Below are 17,722 nucleotides of genomic sequence, written 5' to 3'. Positions count from 1 at the left end.
CTACCTGTCAGTTTGCAAAATTCATCATTGACATTGCTTAAAATTTCTTTTTGTGCCATTTGTGATTTTCTAATTTATTCTTTAGCTCTTTCTTTTTTTTTATCAAGTGCATTGATCTCAAATTCCAATGGAGCTATCCGTGTCCAAAAGAATTTTGGACGGAATGGGCTTAAGTGATGGAGGTTGGGTTTTAAATGAGGTCAATCCCAACAATACCCAACTATAAATGGGAATGCTTGGATATTATTTGAGATTCCAAAGTGACAATTTACAAGATTTTCATTTTTTTAGTTGTTTATTAATCATTTTAGCATGGTCATCTATATTTATAGCGTTGATCTACTTTAATAGAAAAAAAAAAGAATTCATTTTTTAATAGAATTAATCTTTCCTACACTGACAGTGTATACACTTTCAGTGTTGAATGAGTGATAACTGTGTAAAAATTTGAATTTGAAATTCAACTTTTGCACAAATATCATAAATTTAACGGTGATAGTGTATATAAGATTTACTTTTTTTTTTAATATACTCTAGTACTAGGAGGAAGGGGAGGAGGATTCGATGTGAGTAAAGACTCCATCGAAAAAAGTCAATTAAGACTGCCACCTAAAGTGGTGGTGGCCACTGAGCTAGAGCTCTGTGGTTACGAGTACCATCTTCATGTCTCAAGTTTTTATTGATGAGAAACTTGAAATACTATAGTAGTACTGGTGCAGTGTTGGGAGGTGTGGCCCACTTCCGATTTAACAACTTCCACTTTTATGTACCAACTAGTTTTGTACTCGTTCGTTGAACGGGAATCTTCAAAAAATAATAAACTATTTAATCAATTTTATAAAAATATCGATATGAAATACAAACTTAATGTCTATTTTATTATGACCTTTCTTAAGTATATTACTATATGTGCATTGTAATATAAAGTATTCTTATAATATAAATTTGAACATCTAATAATTTATTTCGGTAATTAGTTACTTTTCTACTTCTTGTAGTGATAACAATTCTTATTTACTTCGGTTCCCTATGCAGTACACAAATTATTGGCATGAATTTGGAGATATATCTAATAGAGATATTTATGTCTCTTTTATTTATATCGCATTACTTTTCAGTTCCTTTTTTGGGTAGGAAATAAGAATCATATAATATTAAGAATTCTTATAGGAAATAAAAATTGATATATATCTAAACAAAAAGGAGCAAGCCACGTAGAAAACTACTTACCGTCTCGTTAAGCCACGTAGGAAAGAAAAAACATGAAGGGATAAGAATAAGGGTACGACTTATATATATATATATATGATTGATCTTTTCTATTTTTCAGTTTACTCCAAAAACAAAGAATATAATACTCTTTTCCAGTGTTAAAACTAAAGTTTTGACTTTACACAATAGAAAGTAGTAGTAGTAGTACAGATTTGTCTTTTTATAATTTAGTTGTTTGCTTTTTTATTGTTCAGCATGTTTTTTTTTTTACATTAATTTATCAAATCAACATCTATGTTAACTTTTTGGGTTCAATGAGACAAGGAAAAGAATGAATGATATTCAATATAAATGTTTACTTTAAAAATCATTGTGTGATGAATAAAAAGAAGTATGGAGCTTTCACGAATAAAAAAATAAATAATATTAAAAACAAAGTAAATAGAAAATTTCAAGGACAACCAATTTTTGAGAATAGAAGTTTCCTAAAAAAAAAAAAGTAACAGCAATTTGTTAGGTGTGTGGTCCATTATCAAAATGGGACTAGCCCATATTAATGCCGTGAGTAATATGAGACTGCTTTGATATATACCATATGTTTCGATCCCATTTGAATCCTGTCCAAAGTTTGTCCGTCCAGCCCATTTGCCATCTATACTAGTAATTATACCTGATAAAGTATTAAATTCGTCTCTGTTTTACCTTAAAAACAAATTATTATATAAACTCAAAGCTGAGAAATTAAGTTGATCATGGAAAGGCGTGGCTTGAGCAATGCCTCCAATGGCTTGGTCTTGCCCAAAATGACGTCAGATTTTTCATCAAACTCCACCATGTGAAGGTTGATTTCAATAGTCAACTGTACTACAAAGCATGTCCAAAATGTCAGAGAAAAGTGACATTAGAAAGATCTAATTTTGTGTGCAATGCTTGCAATCAAAATGTGGAGTATCCTAAATGAGGTATGTCGTAGGTGTTAACCTTTTTATCATTTAATTGGTAAAATATCTACATAAACATAACTTTTAGAATATGTGTATTTATATAGGTGTATGTTAAAAGTCTTGGCAAGTGATGCAACAGGTAGTGCTTGGTTTGTTATATTTGATCAAGAGGCTGAAAGAATAATAGAACACAAACTTTCTTTTGTTCTTGAAGAATTTAACAAAGTAAACTTATATCTAATTTTTAAAAATATTTTTAATAATAGTAGACAATCCGAGACTTATCTTAACCGTTGAATATTCTAACAAAAAAAATCTATTATGCATTTCATTTTCAGAAAAGATTTAGTAGTGAAATTGTGTCATCAATTATAAATAAAATCAAATGGAAACCTTTTGTGTTCCAAGTCAAGTTGAACAATTACAATCCGGAACAAGGTAGTAATAGATTTACACTGACTAGATGGTTTCACTGTGATTTCGGGAGAGAAATGCATTTCATGCTTTCACAGGTAATGTGCAATAAATTTCTCTTATATTTCACATATTATATCTCACATAATATTTTTGTCTTTAATTTTGATAAATCATTGTCAGATTGATGGAATCGACGACCAATACTAACCTGAAGCATCTTCTTCCCAGATCCCAATTAGTATAACAGATGATTCTAATCAACAACATTTCAATACACTTCATGTGAATCATTCATCAGAGGGTTCAACAAAAACCACAGTGGAAGGGAATCATCATAAAAAGATTTGCATGAGAATGTAGATTTAATATACTATTTTACTTTCTTAAATTATAATCTTTACGTATTGTTATACACAATCTTGAATGTTATAAATCATTTTTTTTCCAATACTTAGTTGTCCTGCTTTGCTATCATGTAGCGATAATGGAAAATCAATAAATGCTTATTTGCACGGACAGATTGAGGAGAATGTTCAAATAGAAGAAAAACAAAAATAAGTTTCTGAAGAATAGAATATTATTTGATACTATTTACTGCACTTTTTATTTATTTTCAAAATTTTTAATGTTATGGTATTGTTCAATGATATTTTTTCTATTTTTGAATTATTATTCACTGAATTAGATGTTCAAATTTATATTATAAGAATACTTTGTATTACAATACGCACATAGTAATATATTTAAGATAAGTTATAATAGATTATAAATTAAATTTTTATTTTATATCGACATTTTTATAAAATTAACTAAATAGTTTATTATTTTTCGATGATTCCCGTTCAACGAACGGGTACAAAACTAGTTATTATATAAACTCAAAGCTGAGAAATTAAGTTGATCACGGAAAGGCGTGGCTTGTACAATGCCTCCAATGGCTTGGTCTTGCCCAAAATGACGCCAGATTTTTCATCAAACTCCACCATTTGAGATTCTGCACTTTCCCACTCAAAGCATTGAACCAAAGTGCCCACCGCCAATCCAACCAATCTCATAGCCATTGCAGCCCCTGGACAAGCCCTCCTCCCTTTTCCAAATGGAAGAAATTTAAATCCTTCATCCAAACCCTCGAACCTTTCTGGCTTGAACTCGCTTGGCTCTTCCCATAAGTTGGCGTCTCTGTGAATGGCCCAAGCATTAACAAACAGATTTGTACCTTTAGCAATTTTGTAGCCTCCAATGATGCAATCTTCAGATGAATAATGTGGTACAAGAGTTGGTGCAGGAGGAAAAATTCTAAGTGTTTCGTTAATTATACAACGTAAATATGGCAATTTGGAGAGATCTGAATCCTCCAGCAAACGCCCGGAGTATGTGACTTGGTCGTCGATTTCATTCTTTGCTTTCTGTAAGATGTCTGGATGATTTAACAGGCATGACATTGCGCGCTCCATGGTAAAAGCTGAAGTGTGTGTTCCTGCTGTAAACATAATCTAGACAAACAAACTGAAGTTTAGTCAAAATCAAAGCAAAATCGAAATAAATGCTCAGAAATAATAGTAATTGTTAGTTCCACTTCCAAGGAAAAAATTCTGATTTTAGAAACAGAATTGATTGCGGTATGATGTCAATTTCTTTTATTAATCATCAGTGAAGATAAACTTTGTACATTGAGACTTTTCGAATCATATAAGAAGTACCACGGGATGTTTCTACATTACAAGATTAATTACAAAATGACCTTCATTTTCGTCTATTATGGAAAATTACATTATAATACCAAAAAACTATCAATATTGTTTATCAAAATCTAGATTGTTAGACATACACAAAAAAAAAAAAAACATAGTAGTTTTACATGTTAACCACACAAAAAGAAATGTTTTTGACATGCCAAGTTAGGCAGCTCCTTGTGCATCAAAACTCAGTCCTGGAAACCTTCAAGGGGCCAGGTTTTTAGAGCTAACGCCAAGGTATATATATATGAATTACCTCAGCAGTTGAAGTCCTGGCCTTTACAATAGTTGGTTGCCAAGAGTATACATCATAGACAGTTTAAAAATGATTATTTGACTAAACAGAGAATTACTCGTTTCATAACTGTCCCTCAATTTGAATTGAAAGTGTTGCAGTTTTAAATTTTGCAGTGGTTTGTTAAAGTACTTAATGTAGTAATATGAATTAAGTGTTCTTGATTGGAAAGTATTTAATCATGCAAAAATAGTTATTATGATTAACAAAATGGCACGCAGGGAGAAAGTCAATTGTGTAGTCGAGTAATATTTTGACCGTTCACAACACTAGACAACAATCATATATCCACAAATGTACATGAAATACTTTAGAGTAAATATTATATACACTGACAGTGTATACACTATCACTGTTAGATCTATAACATATGTGCAAAAATTGAATTTTAAATTCAAATTTCACATATTTGTTATTCATTCAACACTGACAGTATTTTGCCTCGAATCATTTTATTGCGTGGCCGCATCTTCAAATATGTGAATATACACTATCACTGTTGAATCTATGACATATGTGCAAAAATTGAATTTTAAATTCAAATTTTGCATATTTATCATTTATTCAACGCTGACAATATTTTGTCTCGAATCATTTTATTGCGTGGCCGCATCTTCAAATATGTGAATATGAGGTCTATTGGGTTGACGGATCAGGGGATTCTGTAATTGCAGTTGTGATGGTAGAGTTGAGTTGAACATTCTCTTTATTACAGTAGGATCTTTGGTTTTTAACTCATTTATTTGTACAGGGAAAATTGTGACATGTTGCTAGGGTTAAGTTTAATGAATCTTGTTGTAGGTATTTCAAAAACTCACAAACTACGAGAAATAAATTGTATGCTTTTGTACTATAAAGAGTTAAGTTTAACATTCAATTAAACCATAAGGGAGTCTTTTGTATTTAACCAAGAAAAATTTGATCTCAGCCGCCCTGTTAAGGCAACATCAGCCGGGACCCTGTATAGGCCATTATAAAATAGAAGGCTATTCAGTGATTCCACTAAATTTCCTTTTAGCCCTCCAAGGACCTACGAGTCGACAGCAAAGTCCAAAGTTGTTAAATTTCATATCAAGTACTCAATTTTCGCCTCTAGTGCACATTGAACCTGTGCCCCAAATAGTATGGGGCAACCTAGAACTACATATCTTGGATGATGCTACATGTACGAATACCATATTGAACAATTTTGTTTTCCCTATATATATATATATATATATATATATATATATATAAAATAATAAAAAGGCGCTGGTAGAGGGATATATCCTTTGAAAAGAAAAGACTCAAAAAGAGACTTACTTGCATTATTCCTTTGATTGTTTCATTTGTGTAGTATTCAGGATCAGCATCTTGTAGAGACAACAACGCTTGAATAATTTCTTTTGTTTTAGTTGAACATGAAACATCTTCACCATTCCTTTTCCGAGTTTCTTCAATCAGATCCTGCAAAACTTTGTCTCTTTTTCTCTGCAAGTTAATCGAACTCTTCTCCTGCCCTCTAAAACCAATCCACCTTAAAATTGGAATATAATCACAAATATCCGCGAATGCACTCGGCGTAAATGCATCACCTGACTGATCGGATGGCCATCTTTTGCCAGCAATCATTTTCATTACCACATTGAAAACCAGTTCCAAGAACAAAGAATTCAGGTCCACAGCTTTCCAACTTTTCTCATCAGAGCAACTTGAGAACAGTTTTTTGACAATAAAACGCATCTCATTTGTCCAAATTGAGGAGGACTGGAGGAGACTGATTGAAGAAAAGATATGGATGGCGGTCAGTCGGCGTAAGTTACGCCAGTGATCTCTGTACGGGGAGAAAACAAGAGTAGTGTGGTTATAGCCAAGGTGCTTACTGGAAATGGACTCAGGCCGGTTTGCAAAGACGATATCATTAGTCTTGGAAAAGCATTCCTCTGCAAGTGATGGAGAAGACACAACAAGGATGCGGCGAATCCCAAAACGAAGGGAAACCAGGGGACCGTACTTGATGGAGAGCTTATGAAATGCCAAGTGAGGAGCAGTATTTCTCAAGAGGTGGAGATGGCCTACAATTGGAAGGGCTGGTGGACTTGGAGGCTGTTTGTTCTCCTTTCGCTGGAGGTATAGTATTAGAGCAATCAAGATGGAGAAGATCAGAATCAGAACACTCAATAGAATCTCCATGATCAAGAAGCAAGAGGGAGAGGAATTTGGTGTTTCACTCCAATTTTCCTGTATGAATGATTGAATGGATATCCGGGGCCAGTAGTTTCATTTCTTTACTATTTTTCTTTTGGCTGTTTTGACTATTTTAAGATTATTGCAGAATCTTTTGCAGGAGAAATCAAGCTTCTTAGCTGAAGGCTCATAGGTAGAAGACAATAAACACTTCAGACCAACTTTATGAATTCAACAAGGAAATGTAATAATTGACAATTTTTTTTTTTGGGAATTCTTTATAAATGATTCATGAGATCCGTCCAGTTTCTTCCTACGAGCTGCCCCAATTATTATATTCAGTTTTACTGTATTTTTTTAATTATCCGAAGCCCTGAATAGTCATTTCAATTATTGATGAACCGTGTTTTGCCTTTCCTTGTCACTGATGATGTGACAACCGTAATGTTTGTAGTGTCTTCTATCTTGACTAATCTAAGAGGGAATTTTCAATTGGGATTGGTTTAGTCCTCTTATTTCTCTTCTGATTGGATGACAAGATTATGGACTTTTATGGTATTTGGTGGCATGAATGGTTGTATGTGGCCAGCTCGCTGGTAAGTGTGAGGTTGATTTTGCGTGATGACAAAAATATTGCTCATGTAATTCTTTTATAGCCCTCAATTATGATTGTAACTTGGTTTAATGAGGTGTGGTATGGTTGTCTTTTCATGGAAAGCTTGAATCGGCCTAAGTTCTTCAGCTTACTCATGGAATATTAGGTAGGATGACCAAATTTTTCTAGAAGTCTTCTAATCGGCCTAATTTCTTCAGCTTTTAATTTTTGGATTGTAGTTGATTTAAATTTTAAAGTTGTTAATGGATATATATATATATATATATATATATATATATATATATATATATATATTTGTATTTTAGTTTGTTGGTAACTGCTATAACAAGTTAAGTACCATCAGATTTAGACAAGTAGAACTTAAGCCAGGTTTTTTTCTTCTCTGATATGGTTTTTGCCATTCAGTAGAAATAGTAGCAGCTCCAATTGAGTATGAGAATGATTTTCAAATTCTTAAATTGGCAATCAATTCAACATAATACTTCCACTGTGTAGTTTGAAAGTTTGTTTAAATGGATTTGTTAAAGAAAGCTTTGCTAGGAGAAGTAGAAACTTTTTTTTTTTTTTTACCCCTTTAAAGTATTGAAATGCTTCATTCACAGCTTATGCACGAAGTTAATGTGTTCAGTCAATTGTTGAAAGTTGAGTTTATCATTTATTGCACATATGTTCTTTGGTAAAATGCCAGCAACTTGCTACCGGAAATTGCAGTTGTTCTTTGTCTATGGTCCCTATTTGTTGCTAAACTCTTATTTGACTAGCATTTATTTGTATTAGCATTTCATATTATGATCAATTTTGGCAAAAAGTAGTAAAGAAATTGCAAGTTCCGGAAGGGCCTTGTTTGGATTTTTAGGCCTTGTTTGGATTGCAGTTTCTAGGATTTTTTGAAGAAAAATTATTGTAGCGATTTGATGTATGTGAGAAAAAAAGGTAATAGGAAAATGTGATCACGGAAAACAACGCAAGCAGAAAATGGTTGTCCAAACTGGATTCTTCCGGACTTTGGTCCTTGTTAATTTCTAACTAGACATTTAATTGATTTCCTTTTTTCCCAACAAATCATGCTAGCATTGTTTACTTTCCTCTGATTGATTAGAGAGTGCATGACTTGAGTTATAGGAACATCCCTGGGAATGAACCAGCGGGAGATGTAGATCCTTGAATAGTGATGAAAAATGCAATAAAAATATATAGATAAAAGCTTGTTTAAGTGAGCATTTCTCAAATGCACTAAAATTATGTTGTTTTGTCAAATTAAACTTATAAAAATCTATTAGACTTAAAGTCATATGCAACCACGGTCAGAGTGTTGTGCAAATTTGATCCATAGGACATAGATTCTAGACTGATCACATACGAGTTTCGTCCATTGACGGGATCATATCAGTTTTAGATGATGGATTTGCAATAACAAAAATGCACTTTATTACTGCATGGCTGCACCAACGGACGTTAAAAGTGATGAGTACCCTCTTGGTAGTAAACACAGCCCTTCGCCATTTTGCATTCTTTAGTGAAAACAATGGATTTTTGGTTTTTTTTTTCTAATCTGTTGACACGTGGAAATTTTGTTTTGGATTAATGACTAAATGTTTTTGAGAAATATTAATCATATTTTACTTTTTTTATTAATCGTATTGATATAATTTTGATTTATTAAATTATATGATAAAACAAAATGGATATTACGTTAGGACACAAAAAACCAAGCTTTACCGGGAGGCTACATTGCAGCTTACTAAACAACACACGGTCATGGTTAGAACACACAGTCGGGAATTATTAACTTGCACTTAGAAATAAAACAACACACAGTCAAGGTCAGAACTTGCTAATTTTTTGGCCAAATCTGAAAATTTTAAACTCAATCATTTAAAACTGTGTTTGCTAGACTGTTCATTATGCAAGTCAAAATACTACACCAATTATGTTAACAACCAAGGCATCCATCATTTGTGCTCTTATCGATAGAAATAACAACCAAAAAAAAAAACACTGAAATCCTGGGTAACCTCATGCTGCGCGTGATGCCCAATTCAACTAGTTTCATTTTAAAAGCATCAACTACACTCGAAAATGATCTAAACTAAAACAATCCTCTTCAACTGGGAAATACAATTTCTCCCATGATCATCAGTGCATCCGACGAGCACACACGCAGGCACAAACTATGGTTGAATTCAGGGAATTCGTGTACAAACTAGATTTTGGATCTGTTGAAAAGTAATTTATTGAGAATTTTTTAAATTTAGCATGTTTGATAATGGAAATGTCTTACCATTTAATACATCCCGCACTATATAGTTTTTGTTCAAAATTTTAAGTGAAAAATTTTCACTAAATTTTCTGAATTGGCTACATATATTATCCTTCTCATATACACAATACACTCTTATATATGATCTCATATAAAGTACATTTTTTCTCTTTTTCTCTTTAAATATACACATTCTCACACTCAAATAACCATACTTAAAGACCACCTCTCAATTATTTCAATGTTTTCTCTCTCCCACATATACTTTTCGTTTTCACCAATACACAAATAAAGACAATTTTTTTAACAATAAAGTTCCCGTACTTGTGTGATATTTCAATTCAATGCTTAAATACACTTAGCTATCAAACAGATATAACTTCATCAATTCAGCAATGTAATGTTTTCAGTAATTAATTTTTAGGTTTTAGAATTCAGATTTTAGATTTTAATATTATCAAACGATGCCTTGTTGACCGTTATCTTGTTAGCTTTTCAAAATAGGAGAAAGCACAATTCAAAGGTGGTTTTGAGGGTAGAGGTCGGGAAATTGAACTACGTTAAAAAAATGTCACACTCTTAACATTAATTTGTTCATATAGTTCCAAATCTCCTTTGTCAAAATACTATCATGGAGACGAGCATGAATGTCTAATTGCAAAGCCAAAGAAATAGTGGTCGTAATTAACTAATGGGATAATTTCAAAAACCTCCCCTGAGGTTTATGACAATATCATTTTGTACTCTTAAATTTTAAGAAATCTCATCTACCACCCTTATTTTTAACTTTTTCTAACTTTATCAACCCATTTCAAAAGATGTGATTTGAAAACTCATTTTGAGAGAGATAAAACATTTCTATTTCAAAATTGTCCTTTTCTTGTAGACCTTAATTTTTCATAACAAACCAAATTAAATGCTTAAGAATTACAACATATTAATTAGGTTGAAAGATCATTTGCAATTTTTGAAGTCATCAGTTTAGACAAGAAATGCAAAAGAAAAATTTTTGTTATAATTTGTAAAAAATAACATTTTGCATAGTGAAAATACATAAAATAAGTTTCTAAATGTATTGTTAATAATTTATCATTCTCTTGTTGTCAAGTTATCAATTTGGGCAAAAAGTTAGAGCATTAAAAAAATTCTAAATAATTTATAATATTCTAAATTCATTCAAAAATATTTTGTAATAAAGAAAGTTATTTTTACGTTTTTGAAAATACCTCAAATGACTTTGTAAATATAATTTTAGATATTGTGCCTGTTTCTAATATTCAACTCATCGGTTTATACAAAAAAAATTTAGAAAGTTCAAAATTCTTAAAATTTTAAAACTCCTCAAATTAACGAAAGCACCTAATAGTGAATGAAATAATTTTTTTAACTCGAAGCATCTTAAACATACTTTTAAATAATAATCTTTTGTACCTTAAAAACACCTACTGATATAATTTCTATTAGAACTATGCTTTCACACTATTTGTCTTTATTTTCATGCTTTCAATAATATATGTTCACTTTTGGAAAAATATTAGTATAATACAAGGGCAATTTTGGCATGAAAATATTTGCTATCTCCAAATATGAGTTTCTTGATAATGTTTCGAATTGGGTTGATAATGATACAGAATGTTAAAATTAAGGGAAGTAGGTGAGATTTCTCAAAATTCATAGGTACCAAGTAATATTGCTACAAACCTTACAGGAGGTTTCTGAAATTATCCCTTAACTAATCATAGACGTGGGGAGATATGCAATTTGTTGATATATTTTAAATCAAACGTATTTAGAATTTTAATAGTTTTAGAAATTGATTTGTTATTTGGTAATTATATTAGATTTGGTGTCATAGTTGGTTTAGGAAATAGAGTTGAGTCATGTTTTGGTATTATAATTAGAATAGGATTTGTGGTTATATTTCTCTATTTAAAGACTTGGAATCCTAAGTTTGTAGTTGAATTGAAGCAAAATATTTTGTTTCCTCCTGTGCCTTTCTTATTCTTTGTTATTTGTGAAGATTTCACGTTTCTTCCGCTGCATGATTTTTTATCCTAACAAGTGGTATCAGAACTCTATGTTCAAGAGTTTGATCTTAGGGTATCTGTGGTGTCTGAAGGATGTGCAGAGTTTGTGATAGAGATGCCTATACCATAGAAGGGTGTAGAGATTATGCTAAAGTACTCGTGTATTGAAAAATTGGGCCACGGAAGTTGGTCTTGGAGTACTCGTTCATTAGTTGGAATTAGGGAGAAGTGATCCTAATTAGATAGAAGTCTAAAAAGAGGGATTCTGTTGAGATTGTTGGTGTTGTGCACTGATTAGGGAAAAAAGTCTTGCCAAATTGTTGATTGTCATAGTGGTGTTTGATCAAGCTCGACGCTAAGCAGGCCAAGAAATTCAAGCAGGGAAGAAAAAATTTTGTGAAGGTGTTAGATGGTTAATTGTACACTTAATTTGTATATATTTTTCCTTTTTATTTTGCCAAAATATGGTATTAATTGCTTGATTTTACTCATATTTGATTTTTGGTGTTATTTCTAGGAATTTATTGTGAAAAGGGAGTAAAAAGGGTATTAAAAGCTGAATTTCCAAAATGCCGCGATCACGTCTTAACTTGTTGTGAAGTGTGGACATCTCGAGATTGGAAGTGGGCCCTGCTCAAATTTTTTCTACTAATCAAGAGATTTATTTCCTTTTCGAAGTTTCATATTGATTAATTTTTAGGAATAATATCTTTTATTTTTATTTAGTATTATTGGTAGTATTATATATAAAAGGATTCTCATCCTTTTGAGAACAAGGAGGCAAGTATTAGTAGAGGATGATGGTGACTTTTAAAAACGATTAGGAGAGCACAAGTCGGAGCAAAATACTGACTTTTTTGGCTTTAGCTTATCCTTCATTAGAATAAAGTAGAAGATACTTTCTTTTCTTTCTTTCCTTTACAATAACAAACCCTAATCATGTCTTTGCCTGTAATTCAACCATTAGGCATGGTTAAATCCCTGTTCTAGTCAAAGGATAATCAAAATTTTGGTTTGACAAATACTGTGAGATTTAATTTGTTCTTATGGTTACATTTATTTATGAAGATTTGTATATTCTATGTTTGTTATTGATACGATTATTTTCTACGGTTAAATACCTTATCACTATTTAATTGTTAGAATAATCTACTGTCATCTAAAAAAATCAAATCTGTAATTGTTTGATAGTTTTAGTATCTGTGGCGAGTGATATAATTTAATTGTAGTAGAAACTTTCGGATTATTAGCACGGGAATATACAATCTAGTTTAAATGAACTGATCTTATGTGTTTGTTGGTTGAGGTTGGTAGTCTTTCTAATAACTAATACTGTTAATAAATTAAATCCTAAGAGCTTGATTAGGATTGTTTAATTGGTAAAGGAAATAATCATAGAGTTTGTTGTGGTTATCGAAGAAGTACGGAGAGGCTGGTTGTTAGAGTTTGTTTACAACCATAACCGGTTTGTTTATAAATAAATGATTTATTTCTTTTCATAGATGATCAGTAAATGAACCAAAGTGGCGATTAACCTTTGACTAGAGACTTTTTTCATATTGGATTATTTTTATTTAATTTTGCATCATTATTTTTCGTCGATTAAATTACTTAGATTAATTTTTCCAATATCCCCCATCTTATTTTATTGTCATTGTTTTTTTAATAAAATAAATCACCCAATCCCTGAGGATACTACCCTTCTTACCACTATTGAATTTATATTTTTGGTGTAGAATTTTTATATTTGTTGATTTGACAGTCAACAAATTTTGGCGCCATCGTGGGGGATTGGTACCTTTGTTGATTTATTTTCTTTGGATTTTCATTTTTATTTTGTTGCTAGATTATGTTTCGATCTTCTCATATAGGTGAATTGCAATACAATCTTGAGATAGAGTAGACAGCGTGTAGATTGGAAAGGGAAACTAAGCAACGGCAAAGCTATCATCTTCATTCCCTGGGCTAAAACTGGCATCTGGCTTAGTTGAATCTTCCAGTGAATCTAAAGAGAAGATTAAAAGCATGGCGAACGAGAACGAGAGAATTTTGAGAGAATTAGCTGCACCTAATTTAAATCAGCAACATTTTTGCATCAGATGTCCTACTTTAGATGTACCATTTGAGTTAAAATCTGGTTTAATTCACTTACTTCCTTCTTTTCATGGGTTTCTAGGTGAAGATCATTACAAGCACTTCACGGAACTTCATGTGGTATGCTCGACCATAAAGCCCCAAGGAGTCACTGAGGAGCAAATAAAATTAAGTCTTTCCATTTTTTTTAGCTGATAAAGCAAAGGACTGGTATGTTATTTACCATCTAGATTAATCACCACCTGGACTGAGATGAAGACAGAGTTTCTTGAAAAATTCTTTCCTGCTTCCCGAGCTACAAGCATCAGGAAAGATATTTGTGGGATTAGACAATTCAATGGAAAAGCTTTGCACGAGTATTGAAAAAGGTTCAACAGTTATGTGCAAGTTGCCCTTACCATCAAATCCCTGACCAACTTCTCATTCAATATTTTTATAAGGAATTATTAGTAACAGATAGGAAAATTATTGATGCTGCTAGTGGAGGAGCATTGGTAAATAAAACGCCAATGGAAGCAAGGAAAATAATTTCAAGTATGGTAGTCAATGGTCAACAATTTGGTGATAGATAGGAATATGTCCCTAGAAAAGTCAATGAGGTAAGTGCTTCTTCTATTGAACAAAAATTAGATTCTCTAACCTCTTTAGTGGAAAAATTAGTTGTAGGACAGGTACAACAGGATAAAACATATAGAATTTACTATGTTTCGGATCATCCAACTGACATGTGCCCTACACTACAAGATGATTTGAATGAATATGCGAATGCAGATGAGGGATTTCCTGATCCACCTCAAAGGCACTATGATCCTTATTCAAACACCTACAATCCAGGGTGGAAGGATCATCTGAATTTTAGTTATATTTGCAAGGCCACCGAAATTTCACTAGCAGCAGTATCATCCTAGTCCTCCAATTTCACAACAACAACCAGCTCCATGATAAGAAGAAACCATTCTTGCAATTTAGTAACTAAAAGCAGAATACATGCACTTCAGAAATTTTCTTTTGTAAGACTCACTAACTTAATTTCTAAAAAGAAATGCAAACATCAAGTGCTTTTGATACATCAAATACTATGAGAAATAATGCACTAGTGTCCATCATCCTATAGGATGCTAGTAAACCAAGTTAACTGCCTGTAACCAATTACAAATGTTTCAAGAAGTTACAAGTGATGCTAGAACTAAATAAGAACAAACAAGTGATTGTCACTACATTTCAAAAAAAATCAATTATTGGATGATACTACAGTATGAGATACTAGGTTTCCTGTCAACGGATTCAATACCAAATGATGTGATGCCAAACAAAACAAAAAAAAAAATTCAAACATCAACCAATTAGCCCAGGAGTACATGGGATATTGCAATTGATGTACAATAGAAGTACTACCTATCATGCCAAACGCATCCACATTTAACAACTTCAAAATATTATCAACACTTGCATTGTCAACTCAACATAGTGCACGATCATTTCTACTTGTGGAGGTATCTTGAATTCAAAGCAGAATAAATAGGCTTTTCAACCTAAGAATTAGCCTCAGCATACCTCACACTACTTTGGTTGTCTATTTTAAATCCGACAGCTAGTTTTGCCGATTTGCCTTGAAGCTCAGCAGCTGAATTGTTATGTATTCTATCATTGGACTGTTTTCATTCTTAGTGATCTTGGATATCACATTTTTAATATGCACAAGCATAATCTGATACTCGTAGATGTTTCTGCTCATCATTGGTAATTGGTCCCGTGTTAATTCCTTCACCCTACCATGTACACTCAACGCTTGCTTCCATACTCATGCCAGCCATAACCATTGCAATCTCATAGTGGCTCTTACCTTTGGATTGTTCACTTTGCCCTTAAAGAATAGAGGGATCAAAGTACTCTATCAAAACACAAAGGCACTGATTTCAACAGTTCCATCATAAGATTGATGATTTTAACATCATGCTGACCTTTGAGCAAGTCTAAGACAATCCTAAAGCGTGGATTTTGGTTTTAATAGAAGCAGGTAGAGGACAAGAGCATTTTACCAAGAATTTGGGTAATCGGTAGAATTCCGCATGAGATAACCTTGCCATATGTGGATGCTCAAACTCCTCGCACATAAATGAATGATACTTCAGCTGTGTTTGTAGAGCCATATTGTTAATTCCCATAACATATATTTCTGAAGAAGGGAACTCGCACTGCTTCAAGGAATTGGAAGCTTCTTCATGAGGCATCAGCATGGCAATCTAACCCTGAAGCAAATCAACATGATTCATCAATGTAACACATACGCATTCCTAATAATTATATCGGGAGAAATATAACAAGCTATTTCTTTTTCACCTATCACAAAATAATAGGTTGCTATAAGTTTGCAACCACAAATAGAAAAGAGTAAATTATTTAGACTTCCTAAGATGAGGGACTTTTGATTGCTATTTTGCAATCCCCCTCTCCTTTGACACTGAATTGATGTGGACTTGTATGCTTGCTCACAACAACTACATTGTTAACCTAAAATTTTTCAATGTAGATTCAAAGAAAGTTTATGGAAGGGACCAGATACAAAATTTAGAAAGGGTAAACCACAAATGGAAGAAAAATGAAAAATATTGCATTAGATCTTACAATGGATAACATACCATAATCTGGACACATCTTTCATTGAGTATCTTTAACAATTAATGTGAAGATGAAATTTTTTTTCATTTTACCTATAAAACTTTTACCTTTAGAAGCCATTTGTTGTGATACTGTATACCAGATAGGACTAGATGAATAAGTTCAACCTTGTGATAAACTTCTGAAGACTGCAAATCAACTGAATTCACACTTAATCACCAGTCATCTCCAACTACAATATTATGTCAACAACCTATTATCGTTTCCAACAATAGAAAAAAAGCTCAATTATCTTTCCAAAGGAAATGGTTTCAAGAAATTAAAACATATCGACAAAAAAAGTCATTGTACATATATCTCTTGAAAAGTGCACTATCAACATCGTTCACCTAACTAAAACTTTGGTTTAGCTCAAGCACTGTGGCATGATCTTGCTTCCTAAAAAGCCACAGAGCCCATAACAACTGACAAAAGAATGAATTGAGACTTTCATCCTACAGAATGTAAATCGATTATACACCCTAGAATTTTCACAAAACAACAGAAGACATGTAAGTATATGCACTTCCAAATTTATCTTCTAAAAAGAGGCATAGATTCCTTACCACTAGATTCCTGGCTTTAAGCAATTGTAAGCATATGCATACTCAAAATTGTAAATATACAAATTACACTTAACATGAGAACTAAGGGGAGGCAAGCAGGGACCAATGCACCCCAAGTCCTAGTAATCCATGGTTTTTCCCCTTAAAGATTTGAGAATTTTTAGAAGTGTCCTCGAAAATTAAACTTTTCCTTGCCACAATAATTTGAAAAACTCATATGTTCACTCCAAAGTCTTTCTTAAAGCAACCGTTTTGGTTCCATCATAGATTATAAAACCTAATGTTACAGATATTTAACTATAGAAAACTTAATCCAGATGCAGTTGCTCAAGGTGAAAATATCTAAAAATTTGAAGTCAAGCAATAGAACACGTTCCAATAAATTTCATATGCAGTTATGGTTTCTCATCTACTAATATTTGCAACTTTATCGCTATGTAGTTTGTAAACAACGATATGATGTATGTAAAAACTGGAAATTCATAGTCATAGTTATATTACCAATAGCAGATGGTTTAAGAAATAGAGAACTAAAGGATAAATACTTCAACAATTTAGGAACCTCAGGCCATAAATGCTTTTTAATGCAAGTATGCTATTATTTATTCTATCTGTCTCCATTTTGTAGAGGCTACCTTCATCTAAATTGTTCATGACAGTCAGTAGTGCCCTTTCCATAAAATCAGCCTAACATAGCGAAATTTAGATAAAATCGGAACACTATGCACATA

General features: G+C 32.3%; 1 protein-coding gene across 1 annotated transcript; it reads right to left on the bottom strand.

Annotated features, from left to right (window-relative positions):
* Positions 1-3,332: 3,332 nt before the first annotated feature.
* LOC113711234 (cytochrome P450 81Q32-like) lies at positions 3,333-7,044 on the bottom strand. The gene is made up of 2 exons (XM_027234428.2): positions 5,907-7,044; positions 3,333-4,066 (listed from the first exon to the last, which is right to left on the bottom strand). The coding sequence occupies exons 1-2, from the start codon at positions 6,774-6,776 to the stop codon at positions 3,452-3,454; spliced, it is 1,485 nt and encodes a 494-aa protein (XP_027090229.1). The 5' UTR covers positions 6,777-7,044; the 3' UTR covers positions 3,333-3,451.
* Positions 7,045-17,722: the final 10,678 nt, after the last annotated feature.

This window comes from Coffea arabica, chromosome 1e, assembly GCF_036785885.1.
Source record: "Coffea arabica cultivar ET-39 chromosome 1e, Coffea Arabica ET-39 HiFi, whole genome shotgun sequence".
Taxonomy (NCBI): domain Eukaryota; kingdom Viridiplantae; phylum Streptophyta; class Magnoliopsida; order Gentianales; family Rubiaceae; genus Coffea; species Coffea arabica.
Note: the sequence above shows the minus strand (reverse complement) of the source record. Positions and strands in the feature narration are given on the sequence as shown.

Bases quoted from the DNA above. Each gene is read 5' to 3' on its own strand.
- LOC113711234 (XM_027234428.2), bottom strand. From the start codon at position 6,776: ATGGAGATTCTATTGAGTGTTCTGATTCTGATCTTCTCCATCTTGATT. The intron at 4,067-5,906 runs GTAAGTCTCTTT...TTGTTTGTCTAG, and splicing joins CAATCAAAGGAATAATGCAA to ATTATGTTTACAGCAGGAAC.